This window comes from Colobus angolensis, unplaced genomic scaffold (assembly GCF_000951035.1).
Source record: "Colobus angolensis palliatus isolate OR3802 unplaced genomic scaffold, Cang.pa_1.0 Scaffold512, whole genome shotgun sequence".
Lineage (NCBI taxonomy): Eukaryota > Metazoa > Chordata > Mammalia > Primates > Cercopithecidae > Colobus > Colobus angolensis.
This window is the reverse complement of record NW_012118622.1, coordinates 369,133-383,585: the sequence shown is the minus strand read 5'-3', so window position 1 is coordinate 383,585 and position 14,453 is coordinate 369,133. Positions and strand designations below refer to the sequence as shown.

At 40.2% G+C, this 14,453-nt stretch overlaps 1 protein-coding gene across 2 annotated transcripts in view; it reads right to left on the bottom strand.

Moving 5' to 3' along the window:
• The window catches only part of LOC105525018 (pregnancy-specific beta-1-glycoprotein 2-like), a 73,422-nt gene that overhangs the window by 39,736 nt on the left and 19,233 nt on the right, over positions 1 to 14,453 (bottom strand). The window contains exon 6 of one of the 2 annotated variants that reach the window (XM_011960537.1): positions 11,672 to 11,675. In XM_011960537.1, the coding sequence (XP_011815927.1) occupies positions 11,673 to 11,675 (3 nt within the window). In that variant the 3' untranslated portion in view covers position 11,672. Of the gene's footprint in view, positions 1 to 11,671; positions 11,676 to 14,265; positions 14,372 to 14,453 lie in introns of those variants that run through there. The other variant, XM_011960538.1, reaches the window with a different exon arrangement.

Genomic DNA, 14,453 nt, shown 5'->3' with positions numbered 1-14,453 from the left:
GCTTCCCAGGTGAGGTGATGCCTCACCCTGCTTCAGCTCTCGCTGGTCGGGCTGCAACAACTGAGCAGCACTGATTGTCTGGCACTCACTAGTGAGATGACCCCAGTACCTCAGTTGAAAATGCAGAAATCACTGGTCTTCTGTGTCCTTCTCGCTGGGAGTTGGAGACTGGAGCTGTTCCTATTCCTTCTTCTCTTTTTTTTGTCTCCCACCCTCCACCCTCTAGTGGGTCCTGATGTGTGTTGCTCCCATCTGGTCCATGTGTTCTCATTATTTAGTGCCAACTTATACATACAATATTTAATTTTTTGTTCTTGCATTAGTTTGCTAAGGATATTATCCTCTAGCTTCATTTATGTTCCTGCAATAGTCAAGGTCTCATTTTTTTTATGGATGCATAGCATTCCATGGTGTATATATACCACATTAAAAAAAAATCCAGGTTCCATTGATTGACATTAGGTTGATTCTATGTCTTTTCTATAGCAAATAATGCTGCAATGAAAATTTGTGTGCATGTGTCTTTATGGTAGAATGATTTATATTCCTCTGGGTATATAACCAGTAATGAGACTGCTGAGTCAAATGGTAGTTCTGTTTTTAGCTCTTTGAGGAATTGTCACACTGCTTTCCACAATGGTTGAACTAATTGACACTACCACAAACAGTGTACAAGCATTCCATTTTCTCTGCAACTTTGCCAGCATGTTATAAGTATCGTATAGATACTGGATATCAGACCTTTGTCAGATGCATAGTTTCTAAATATTTTCTCTCATTTCTTAGGTTGTCTGTTCACTCGTTGATAGTTTCTTTTGCTGGAAGCATGAGTTTTAGATTCAAACATATGTGAGTCTGAGTCCTGGTTCCACCGTTAATGGGCTCTGAGATAACGGACAATTTCACTAATATTTTGGGATAGAGGGATAATAGTAACTGATTAAAGGGTCATTGTGAGCATTATATGAGGTACAAACATAAAGGTCCCCAGGGCATAGCAGGTTTTTTCCTCTTCATTTTCATCTTCATCTTCAGATGTACATTCTCTCATAAAACAAGGTCACATCAATTGTAACTTGAGTTATGCAATCTAAGTCTAGCTCCTAAAAATGAAGTCTGTTAGATTTTACACTGATAATGCTTTTTCTTTCCATGTACAGAATAAAGACAAGATGAGACCAAATATTCTTCCCCCTACTTGTCTCTTCCTACCTGTCTTCCCTCCTTCGAGAACACATATAAATGCCAGGCATCCTGAAAACCTCCTCAAAAACATAACAGGCAATAGAGGGTTTCTACAACTTGTGTTTTTCCAGGGTATGCCCTCAAGCTCTGGTCCAATAAACCTCAATTGATTCAGAAACTTAAATCAGGCACTCAATTTAGTTAACATTTTACCAACCATGAAGGGATCCTCTTAATGGAGTTTAGAACCTTTGACCTGCAGGGCTTCTTCTATTGTCGATGCTAAGTACCATCTATAGAGCTTTAGTTCTGACCAATTGTGTGACTTTTGGAGAATTGGATTGTAGTTTTTCTTGAGGTCCCTGCTTTCTCCAATTTTTTTGTTTGAGATATGAGTTTTGTTTTTTCATGGAACTCCTCTCCTCAGGGAGCTTTGCTCACTTCCTAAAAGGAACATGAGTTTCATGCTCCTGTCACAATGGAGAGCAGGCTACAGCTTGGCCTGCTCAACTAAGGAGCTGGTTTAGGGCTTTGTTTTAGAATTTGGTAGCTGCAGGATAAGGCTTATTACAACTTCATTGTAACCTTCCTTATGCTTAGAGTGTTCAACAGTATGTAAATAGTGCAATTGCTATTTGTGGTTTTGGTTTTTTTCATTCTTCCTTTGGATTTGACCAACTCTTCCCCCTGTCTAATGTCCAAAATCCTTCCACTTGGTCAAATCCAAATCTAACAGGAGCTCTACATTATGGTGAAGCAGGCCTTAAATTGGCTAAAGTTCTGTAACTGCAGAACATCCAATTCCACTTCTAGAAACACCAGTTAGTTGAAGAAAATAAAAATATTTTTAAGCCACGATATATTCCTTTGACAAATTTTGACGTGTCTGTCAGAGGGCCAGCAAATAGAAGTGGCCCTGCACAGTTGCCTTTTGTGGAAAAAATCTACATCATAGAGAATCACTATTAATGCAGGCATGTCTTCCCTTATCTGGATCTGAGAGAAATGGACTGAATCTGATACTTTAAAGGTAAAAAAATTTAGCATTGATTTTTCTCTGAGGGCTGCTACCTGTAAGGTGTCACTGACACAAAACCAGCTTTGCTAACTGAACTTCCTTTCTTTCTCCCATGACCTGTATTACCACTAAAACCTGATTTACTGCCATAACCTCGTTTTGGACATGCAGAAATGCAGAAAAGTAATCAGCCAGCTAAAGGGTAAAAATGTATTAGTCTCAAGTTTCCTGGCTTCTTTCTGTGCATTGTTTCAAGTTGGAGGATAAAAATCACTGTTTCCTCCACCAAATTTTGAACAATGGGAGAAGATTTGTGTTCGACTAGTCCTGGTGTAGTAATTCTGGTGTACCTTTTAGCGATGTTGGGGTATGAATATTTTGATTGCTTAACCTATTTCCTCCCAGGAATAGTCTTTTCCTTTATCTCTTTCTTTCAGTGTTGTTCATAAAGGGAGGTACTGGATAAACTTTTCTCTCATCTTGTCATATGTCCTTGAGGGCTTGATTTGTGACGGAGTCAGAGCACTCACCCTTGGTCTCCACTATCAGGAGGAGGAATCATTTTTGAGTCACATTAGTTGACCAGCCTTAACATGGCTGAGAACCTGAGGGTTTTTATTTTTTTCTTTGGTTTTACAAATGTATTAAGCTCCCAGGAGGGCTTGTCATAAGAAGTCCCATCTATCATGGCCTTTTGTCATCCCAAGTCTTATTGCTTGGATAGGGCAGTGGCAACAAGAGCCTTTTGCTTTCCTAAACCTATTCCTGAGAGTACATATTTTATTTTGTTGAGGTGGGGGAAAAGATCATTGGGATTGGTTTGAAAATTTGTATCTTTTTTTAAGATTGCACTTTTAAGTTCTGGGATACATGTGCAGAACCTGCAGGTTTGTTACATAGGTATACACGTGCCATGGTGTTTTGCTGCACCCATTAGCCCGTCATCTACATTAGGTATTTCTCCTAATGCTATCCCTCCCCTAGCCCCGCACCCCTCAACAGGCCCAAGTGTATGATGTTCCCCTCCCTGTGTCCACGTGTTCTCATTGTTCAACTCCCACTTATGAGTGAGAACATGTGGTGTTTGGTTTTCTGTTCCTGTGTTAGTTTGCTGAGAATGATGGTTTCCAGCTTCATCCATGTCCCTGCAAAGGACATGAACTCATCCTTTATTATGGCTTCATCAAATTCCATGGTGTATATGGACCACGTTTTCTTTATTCAGTCTATCATTGATAGGCATTTCGGTTGGTTTCAATTCTTTGCTATTGTGAATAGTGTCACAATAAACATATGTGTGCATGTGTCTTTATAGTCGAATGATCTTTAATCTTTTGTATATATACCCTGTAATGGGATTATTGGGTCAAATGGTATTTCTTCTTCTAGATCCTTGAGGAATCACTACACTGTCTTTCACAATGGTTGAACTAATTTACACTCCCACCAGCAGTGTGAAAGCTGCTGTTTCTCCATATCCTCTCCAGCTGCAGAGAAAAGCATTCCTATTTCTCCATATCCTCTCCAGCATCTGTTGTTTCCTGACCTTTTAATGATCACCACTCTAACTGGTGTGAGATGGTATCTCACTGTGGTTTTGATTTGCATGTCTCTAATGACCAGTGATGATGACCTTTTTTTCATATGTTTGTTGGTCACACAAACGTCTTATTTTGAGAAGTGTCTGTTCATCTGCTTTGCCCACTTTTTGATGGTTTTTTTTTTTCTTGTAAATTTGTTTAAGTTTCTTGTAGATTCTGGGTATTAGCATTTTTTTCAGATGTGTAGATTAAACTTTGCAAGCTGAAACTAGACGACTTATGTAAACCTCTGGAGAAATCATAGCAATTTATACATAGACAACCCTTGTGCCTGCTGATGAGTATATTACACAAAAGGTACACATGAACACTGGGTTCAGACTGCAATTCAGAAAATTGTGTCAGATTGCCATTGCAATTGGAAGGTGCTTCAGAAACTCTAGGAAACCTAGCCTATAGACTGCTCCAGACATTACAGGTGAGTCAACACACAACTGACAGAGTTAGAGCGATGTTTGCCAAACAAATTGCTCTAATTGAAACAGCAGTTATGTGACTTTAATAAGGTTCCAAGACTATACTCTCCCTTTGTTACTGTGACTTCCCTTTCCCTTTTTCTGATTTGTCTTCATCCCTTATCCATAGGACATGATTTCTTAACAATGAGCCTTCCTAGTCATGTAGGATCAGATGAAACATACAGCCTCAGGGGTCCTCTACAATGCTTTCTCTGAGAACTTTTGAAGAATTGTGGCACCAGGTTTGCTTGCACAGGCCTGTAATCTCAGCCTGAGAGTCCAAGGCAGGAGGACCACTTGAAACCAGGAGTTTAAGACCAGCCTAAGCAACAAAGGGAGACCACATCTTTCCAAAACAAAATAAATCAAATTAGCCAGGTGCAGTGGTGCACGCCTATAATCTCAGACACTTTGGAGGCTAAAGTGGGAGGACCTCTTCAGTCCAGGAGTTCAAGGCTGCAGTGAGTACACTCTAGTCTAGGTGACAGAGCAAGATTGTGTCTCTTAAAAAAAAAAGAAAAAAAAAAGAAGAAGTGAAAAAAGAACAGGTAAACAGGAGGACAGTCAAAGATCTCAGGCATCTCCGAATGAATGCCTGAACAAATTGTTTTTTCTTGACTTCAAACCTTTCAAGATGTATTTTTCTTTGTAAAAGAAAGACATGCTGATTGTAACTTTAGGTGAGCAATCAAAATCTAGCCCTTAAACTGAAGTATTTTAACTCTCATTCTGATAGTATTTATTTTCTGAGGCACAGAAGAAAGACAAGATTAGATCAATTGTTTTCCTGCCCACTCCACCTCTTCCTACCTGCCTTCTCTCTTTTAATCAAATGTATAAATTCTAAGCCTCCTGAAACCTCTTCAGAGGGAACACAAGCCACCGGGGTTTTTTGAAACTCATGTTTTCCCAGGATGCAGCGTCAAGCTCTGGCTCACTAAAACTTGAATGTTCAAGACCCTTGCCTCAGTCAGTCATTCTGGATAACCACCATGAGTCCTGGAAAGCCCTTCAATAATCTGTTGCCTGCCTAGTGTGTACCTAGGTGAGTCAGGTTTTCATGAGTCAAGCACTCTTCTTCCATTTCTGCCTTTCCCAACCTTACCACTCAGTGCTGTGTGCTCTGGTCTGACCCCAGCTCCCAGGTTGTTTGTATTGGTCTAAGAAAGCAAGACCAGGAAGGGCAGGTTGAGAAGGAAGTAAGAGGTCAAAAGCCATGGAACGTGACAAGTGGCACTGTCATCACTCAAAGCCACACTCCCTGGGTGCACTTTATGAATTTTTCTGAATTTGGAACCTTTTCCCTGTGTGTCTATCTAGAAACTCACCCTCCTCCTACTTTCTTCTCTTTACATTTTCTGTTTCTAGTGCACTTTTTTATCTCCAGAAAATGGCCATGTAAATAGTTGACAATAAAATAAGAAATGATCTTTAGTGAGACTTGGAACCTGGCCTTTCTTTTTTCCAAAAAAGATTGAAGTTTCTAAAAGCTAGCTTTTATGCAGGGCTGTGCATTTGTGAGTGTAGTGTTAGGGAACATGTGTGTAAGTGAATGATGAGACAGAAAACAAAATGCTGGCTGTCAAATCCTGAAAGTAAATGGCACAAAAATCATTTTTGAAGGTGGATGTCATTCAGGAGACCTTGTAAATCTTAGAGTATCCTCTTGCCAGATGAAGTGGAGGATGAGGTTAAATTATGGAGTTAGGTGACAGTGGGCACATACTTCTCTGCCACAGTTTTTTTTGTTTGTTTGTTTTTTAATCTGTATAAATGGAGATGGTGGCTCTTAGGACTTTTTGTCAGGACTGTAGCTACATGAAAAGCTCTTAGGATAGTGCCTGGTGCATGGTGAGTGCTGCATCAGTCTGTGAGCTATTATAATTATGGGAATAGGCAAAAGTGCCACCCTGGCCGTCCAGAGTGTGCAGGTACTTTCCAGTCAGGGTCCAGGCAGGCCAGCTGGAGATAAAGCTTGTTAGTGGGGAAGCTTAACTTCCAGAAGTAGAAGAATTTAGAAGGAGTACTCCTACACAACATTCTGTAAACTTTCCTTTACCCAACAGTAGGAATGCTCAGACTGGGTGTAGCTTCCGTGACAATCATTATCTCCTGGGAATCTAAGAATGTGTATTAGAGTTGAATGGCTTTGATGTAAGCCAAACCCAGAAATGGGCTTCAGGGCTGCCTTGCAGATAGCATTCATCTTGAAAAAGAAAACATTTCACCTTGCTAAAGGTTTACCCTCTTCCGACCCAGGCCATTATTTTTGTTTTTATACTGTCCTAACTTTTAAGGTGTACAGAGAAAGACTGAAGAATAAAATAATGAAGTGCATGTATGAAATAACAGGTTGAATTGATACTGGTATATGTAAGTTATGAGAAATCGTGTATACATTTTGTGCAAACATAAAAAGGATTTCTTGTTGCAAACAGACCTCTCTATATAAATAATACTCATTGCCTTGAGTGGATAGCAGACTCTATCACAAGAACACACCATCACAGTCATGAGAGAATGGGTAGTGTGGCTTCTTTAACTGGCAGGTTAGACTCAGAAAGTTACTGAAGAGAAAGGAGTTGAAGGAGAAGATGGGTGAGGGCAAGAAAATGGGATGGTGAAAGGAAAGGACTGAAAGGAATGTTTACCGAGGGCTCATCAGGTACCAGGCTCTGTGACTAATGTCTTACACATGTCAATTTACTCTTCCACTGTCATTTTCTGATGCAGTAAGAGTCAGCTTTACACTGCAGATGAGGAAAGATGCTGAGGGAGGTCAAAGGAGTGCCCTAAGGTCATCCAGCCACTTCATAGCAGAGCTAGTATATTTCACTGTGGTTTGTGCAGACAGAAAAGTGAGACATGGAAAGAAGGCAAAACATATTTTTGTTGTGGGTAACGTTAATGATAGTGACCTGTATGAGGCAGATTAATGGCCTCTTAAAAGTGTCCACAGCCGGGCTGTGTGCGGTGGCTTACGTGTATAATCCCAGCACTTTGAGAGGCCGAGACGGGCAAATCATGATGTCAGGAGTTCGAGAGCAGCCTGATCAATATGGTGAAACCCTGTTTCTACTGAAAATGCAAAAATTAGCTGGGCGTGGTGGTGGATACCTGTAATCCCAGCTACTTGGGAGTCTGAGGAAGGAGAATCATTTGAACCTGGGAGGTGGAGGTTGCAGTGAGCCGAGATCACCCCACTGCACTCCAGCCGGGGCAACATCAGTGAAACTCTGTCGCAGAAAATAAAATAAATAAATAAAATCCACATCCTAACTCTTGGAACACGTGCATTTACTTTTCTTAGCAAAAACACTGTTCAATGATGATGAAGTTGAGTATCTTGAGATGGAAAATTTATTTTGGATTATCTGGATGGCCCCCAGTGTCATCATAAAGGTCCTTGTAAGTGAAAGAGAAAGGAAGGAGGGTCAGGGTGAGAATCATGCAGCCTGAGAGACTCCACTGGCCATTGCTTGCTGTGAACATGTGTGACAAGACAAAATTACAACTAATTTTATTATAGATGTAATCGGCTTTTACTTGTGATTTATGAGTTGGGGCAGCTCTCCCTCTGTAGATACAGTGATAACTCCTCCTCGGCAATACAATGACAAAACAGTGGGTTTTGTCAAATGCGAATCAATAAACAAGGCCCTAGAAATAAATTTATTGGTTAACATCAGGGTACTTCAGGTCACTTTTTTTTTGGTAAAAGTTAAAGCAGAGGGGACTTCCTTATTATGCTCACTCAGGTAGACTGGAATTGTCTTTTTACAGAAAAATACGATCTGTTTTGAGAGCTATCTGTTACGTTAAAATTTCAGTGGGAGTATATAACATTTAGCATGTGTGGCTCTATTTTGGAGTGTTTGTACTCTCACTTAGGTGAGAATATGACCAAAACTTAAAGCATTAACATGAATCTCAATAACCATAATTTTGAGCTTCCATCATTTCTTTTCTTTCCTTTTTTTTCAATTTCCTTTGTCTTTAAAATTTTTTTTTATACTTTATGTTCTAGGGTACGTGTGCACAATGTGCAGGTTTGTTACATGTGTATACATGTGCCATGTTGGTGTGCTGCACCTAATAACTCGTCATTTACTTTAGGTAATCTACTAATGCTATCCCTCCTGCCTCCCCCTGACCCGACAATAGACTAAGGTGTGTGATGTTCCCCTTCCTGTGTCCAAGTGTTCTCATTGTACAATTCCCACCTGTGACTGAGAACATGCAGTGTTTGATTTTCTGTTCTTGCGGTAGTTTGCTGAGAATGACGGTTTCCAGCTGCATCCATGTCCTTATGAAGGACATGAACTCATCCTTTATTATGGCTGCATAATATTCCATGGTGTATATGTGCCACATTTTCTTAATCCAATCTGTCACTGATGGACATTTGGGTTGGTTCCAAGTCTTTGCTATTGTGAATAGTGCCGCAATGAACACACATGTGCATGTGTCTTTATAGCAGCATGATTTAAAATCCTTTGGATACATACCCAGAAATGGGATGGCTGGGTGAAATGGTATTTCTAGTTCTAGATCCTTGAGGAATCACCATACTCTCTTCCACAATGGTTAAACGAGTTTGCAGTCCCACCAACAGTGTAAAAGTGTTCCTATTTCTCCACATCCTCCCCAGCACCTGTTGTTTCCTGACTTTTTCATGATCGCCATTCTAACTGGTGTGAGATGATATCTCATTGGGGTTTTGATTTGCATTTCTCTGATGGCAAGTGATGATGAGCATTTTTTCATGTATCTGTTGGCAGCATAAATGTCTTCTTTTGAGAAGTGTCTGTTAATATCCTTTGCCCACTTTTTGATGGCATTGTTTGTTTTTTTCTTGTAAATTTGTTTGAGTTCTTTGTAGGTTCTGGATATCAGCCCTTTGTCAGATGAGTAGATTTCAAAAATTTTATCCCATTCTGTAGGTTTCCTGTTGATGCTGATGGTAGTTTCTTTTGCTATGCAGAAGCTCTTTAGTTTAATTAGATCCCATTTGTCAATTTTGGCTTTTGTTGCCATTGTTTTTGGTGTTTTAGACATGTAGTCCTTGCCCATGCCTATATCCTGAATGGTATTGCCTAGGTTTTCTTCTTGGGTTTTTATGGTTTTAGGTCTAACATTTATGTGTTTAATCCATCTTGAATTAATTTTTGTGTAAGGTGTATGGAAGGGATCCAGTTTCAGCTTTCTACTTATGGCTAGCCAGTTTTCCCAGCACCATTTATTAAATCGGGAATCCTTTCCCCATTTCTTGTTTTTATCAGGTTTGTCAAAGATCAGTTGGTTGTAGATTTGTGGTATTATTTCTGAGGGCTCTTTTCTGTTCCATTGGTCTATATCTCTGTTTTGGTACCGGTACCATGCTGTTTTTGTTACTGTAGCATTGTAGTATAGTTTGAAGTGAGGTAGTGTGATGCCTCCAGCTGTGTTCTTTTGGTTTAGGATAGTCTTGGAAATGAGGGCTTTTTTGTGGTTCCATATGAACTTTTAAGTAGTTTTCTCCAGTTGTGTGAAGAAAGTCATTGGTAGCTAAATGGGGAACATCTTGAATCTCTAAATTACCTTGGGAAGTATGGCCATTTTCACAATATTGAGTCTTCCTATCCATGAGCATGGAACGTTCTTCCATTTGTTTGTGTCCACTTTTATTTCATTGAACAGTGGTTTGTCATTCTCCTTGAAGAGGTCCTTCACATCCCTTGTAAGTTGGATTCCCAGGTATTTTATTCTCTTTGAAGCAATTGTAAATGGCAGTTCATTCATGATTTCACCCTCTGTTTGTCTGTTCGTGTATAAGAATCCTTGTGATTTTTGCACATTGATTTTGTATCCTGAGACTCTGCTGAAGGTGCTTATCAGCTTTAGTAGATTTTGGGCTGAGATGATGGGGTTTTCTAAATATACAATCATGTCATCTGCAGACAGGGACAATTTGACTTCCTCTTCTCCTAATTGAATACCCTTTTTTTCTTTCTCTTGCCTGATTGCCCTGACCAGAACTTCCAACACTATGTTGAATAGGATTGGTGAGAGAGGGCATCCCTGTCTTGTTCCAGTTTTCAAGGGGAATGCTTCCAGTTTTTGCCCATTTAGTATGATATTGGCTGTGGGTTTGTCATAAATAGCTGTTATTATTTTGTGATACATTCAATCAATACCAAATTTATTGAGAGTTTTTAGCAAGAAGGGCTGTTGAATTTTGTCAAAGGCTTTTTCTGCATCTATTGAGATAATCATGTGGTTTTTGTCTTTGGGTCTGTTTATATGCTGGATTATATTTATTGATTTTCATCTGTTGAACCAGCCTTGCATCCCAGGGATGAAGCCCACTTGATCATGGTGGATAAGCTTTTTGATGTGCTGTTGAATTCCGTTTGCCAGTATTTTATTGAATATTTTTTCATCAATGTTCATCAGGGATATTGGCCTGAAATTCTCTTTTTTTCATTGTGTCTCTGCCAGGCTTTGGTATCAGGATAATGTTGGCCTCATAAAATGAGTTAGGGGGGATTCCCTCTTTTTATTGATTGGAATCGTTTCAGACTGAATTTTACCAGCTCCTCTTTGTACCTCTGGTAGAATTCAGCTGTGAATCCGTCTGCTCCTGGATTTGTTTTGGTTGGTAGGCTATTAATTATTGCTTCAATTTCAGAGCCTGTTATTGGTCTGTTGAGGGACTCAGCTTCTTCCTGATTTAGTCTTGGGAGAGTGTATGTGTCCAGGAATTTATCCATTTATTCCAGGTTTTCTATTTTATTTTCGTAATGGTGTTTATAGTATTCTGTGACAGTGGTTTGTATTTCTGTGGGGTCAATGGTGATATCCCATTTATCTTTTTTTATTGTGTCTATTTGATTCTTCTCTCTTTTCTTCCTAATTAGTCTTGCTAGCGGTCTATCAATTTTGTTGATCTTTTCAAAAAACCAGGTCCTGGATTCATTGATTTTTTGAAGGTTTTTTTTGTGTCTGTATCTCCTTCAGTTCTGCTGTGATCTTAGTTATTACTTGCCCTCTACTAGCTTTTGGATGTGTTTGCTCTTGTTTTTCTAGTTCTCTTAATTGTGATGTGACATTAGGGTGTCAGTTTTGAAGCTTTTCTACTTTCTCTTGTGGGCATTTAGTGCTCTAAATTTTCCTCTACACACTGCTTTACATGTGTCCCAGAGATTCTGGTATGTTGTGTCTTTGTTCTCACTGGTTTCAAAGAACATCTTTATTTCTGTTTTCATTTCGTTATGTACCCAGTAGTCATTCAGGAGCAGGTCATTCAGTTTCCATGTAGTTTTGTGGTTTTGAGTGAGTGTCTTCATCCTGAGTTCTAGTTTGATTGCACTGTGGTCTGTGAGACAGTTTGTTATAATTTCTGTTCTTTTACATTTGCTGAGGAGTGCTTTACTTCCAATTATGTGGTCAATTTTGGAATAAGTGTGACGTGGTGCTGAGAAGAATGTATATTCTGTTGATTTGTGGTAGAGAGTTCTGTTGATATCTACTAGGTCCTCTTGGTGCAGAGTTGAGTTCAATTCCTGGATATCCTTGTTAACTTTCTGTCTAGTTGATCTGTCTAATGCTGACAGTGGGGCGTTAAAATCTCCCATTATTATTTTGTGGGAGTATAAGTCTCTTTGTACGTCTCTAATGACTTGCTTTATGCATCTGTGTGCTCCTGTATTGGGTGCATATATATTTAGGATAGTTCATTCTTCCTGTTGAATTGATCCCTTTACCATTATGTAAGGGCCTTCTTTGTATCTTTTGACCTTTGATGGTTTAAAGTCTGTTTTATCAGAGACTAGGATTGCAACTCTTGCTTTTTTTTGTTTTCCATTTGCTTGGAAATCCTCCATCCCTTTATTTTGAGCCTATGTGTGTCTCTGTATGTGAGCTGGGTCTCCTGAATACAGCATGCTGATGGATGTTGACTTTTTATCCAATTTGTCAATCTTTGTCTTGTAATTGGAGCATTTAGTCCATTTACATTTAAGGTTAATATTGTTATGTGGGAACTTGATCCTTTCATTACGATGTTAGCTGGTTGTTTTCATCGTTAATTGATGCAGTTTCTTCCTAGCATCGATGGTCTTTACAATTTGTCATGTTTTTGCAGTGACTGGTACCTGTTCCTTTTTATGTTTAGTGCTTCCTTCAGGAGCTCTTGTAAGGCAGGCCTGTGGGTGAAAAAACCTCTCAGCATTTGCTTGTCTGTAAAGGATTTTATTTCTCCTTCACTTATGAAGCTTAGTTTACCTGGATATGAAATTCTGGGATGAAAATTCTTTCCTTTAAGAATGTTGAATATTGGCCCCCACTCTCTACTGGCTTGTAGAGTTTCTGCCGAGAGATCTACTGTTAGTCTGATGGCTTCCCTTTGTGGGTAACTCGACCTTTCTCTCTGGCTGCCCTTAACATTTTTTCCTTCATTTCAACTTTGGTGAATCTGACAATTATGTGTCTTGGAGTTGCTCTTCTCGAGGAGTATCTTTGTGGCATTCTCTGTGTTTCCTGAATTTGAATGTTGGCCTGCCTTCCTACATTGGGGAAGTTCTCCTGGATAATATCCTGCAGACTGTTTTCCAAGTTGTTCCATTCTCCTAGTCACTTTCAGGTACATCAATCAGACGTAGATTTGGACTTGTCACATAGTCCCAAATTTCCCAGAGGCTTTTTTCATTTCCATTTACTCTTTATTCTCTGAACTTCTCTTCTTGCTTTATTTCATTCATTTGATCTTCAATCACTGATACCCTTTCTTCCAGTTGATCGAGTTGGTTACTGAAGCTTGTGAATTTGTCTTGTAGTTCTCATCTCATGGTTTTCATTTCTATCAGGTCATTTAAGGACTTCTCTATATTGGTTATTCTAGTTATCCATTTGTCAAATCTCTTTGCAATGTTTTTAGTTTCTTTGCGCTGGGTTCGTACTTCCTCCTTTAGCTCTGAGACGTTTGATTGTCTGAAGCCTTCTTCTCTCAACTTGTCAAAGTTATCCTTTGTCCAGCTTTATTCCATTGCTCTCAAGGAGTTGTGTTCCTTTGGAGGGGGAGGGCACTCTGATTTTTAGAATTTTCAGCTTTTCTGCACTGCTTTTCCCAATCTTTGTGGTTTTATCTGCCTTTGATCTTTGATGATGATGACGTACAGATGGGATTTTGGTGTGGATGTCCTTTCTGTTTGTTAGTTTTCCTTCTAACGGTCAGGACCCTCAGCTGCAGGTCTGTTAGAGTTTGCTTGAGGTCCACTCCAGACCCTGTTTGCCTGGGTATCAGCAGCAGAAGCTGCAGAAGACTGAATATTGCTGAACAGCCAATGTTGCTCTCTGATCGTTCCTATGGAAGCTTCATCTCAGACGTGTACCCGGCCCTGTGAGCTGTGGGGTGTCAGTCTGTCCCTAGTGGGTATGTCTCCCAGTTAGGCTACTCAGGGTCCCGGGACCCACTTGAGCAGGCAGTCTGTCTGTTCTCAGATCCAAAAGTCTGTGCTGGGAGAACGACTACTCTCTTCAAAGCTATCAGACAGGAACATTTGCATCAGCAGAGGTTTCTGCTGCCTTTTGTTTGGCTATGCCCTGTCCCCAGAGGTGCAGTCTACGGAGGCAGGCAGGCCTCCTTGAGCTGCGTTGGGCTCTACCCAGTTCAAGCTTCCTGGCCACTTTGTTTAGCTACTTCAACATCAGCAATGGTGGGCGCCCCTCCCCCAGCCTCGCTGCTGCCTTGCAGTTAGATCTCAGACTGCTGTGCTACCAATTAGGGAGTCAGTGGGTCAGTGATCCTCTGAGCATTGCCCGAGATATGATCTCCTGTTGTGCCATTTGCTAAGATCCTTGGTAAAGTGTCGTAAAGAGTCACCTGATTTTCCAGGTGCTGTTTGTCACGGTTTCCCTTGGCTAAGAAAGAGAATTCCCTTCCCCCTTGCACTTTCCAAGTGAGGAGATGCCGCACCCTGCTTCCGCTCTCACTTGTTGGCTGCACCCACTGTCCTGCACCCACTGTCCAAGCTTATATAGCTTCAGCAACAGAGCTATTCTTGTTCTTCATGATTTCAGGGGAGAAAATTGCATTGGAAAAACTAAAAGAATTCAGGGTCCAGTCCAGTCTACCAGTGGATTATAAATACTCAAAGATAATGAACAGTGGTTCAATCTGGTAACAGGTGTACTACAGTTTTTCTTTTTAAC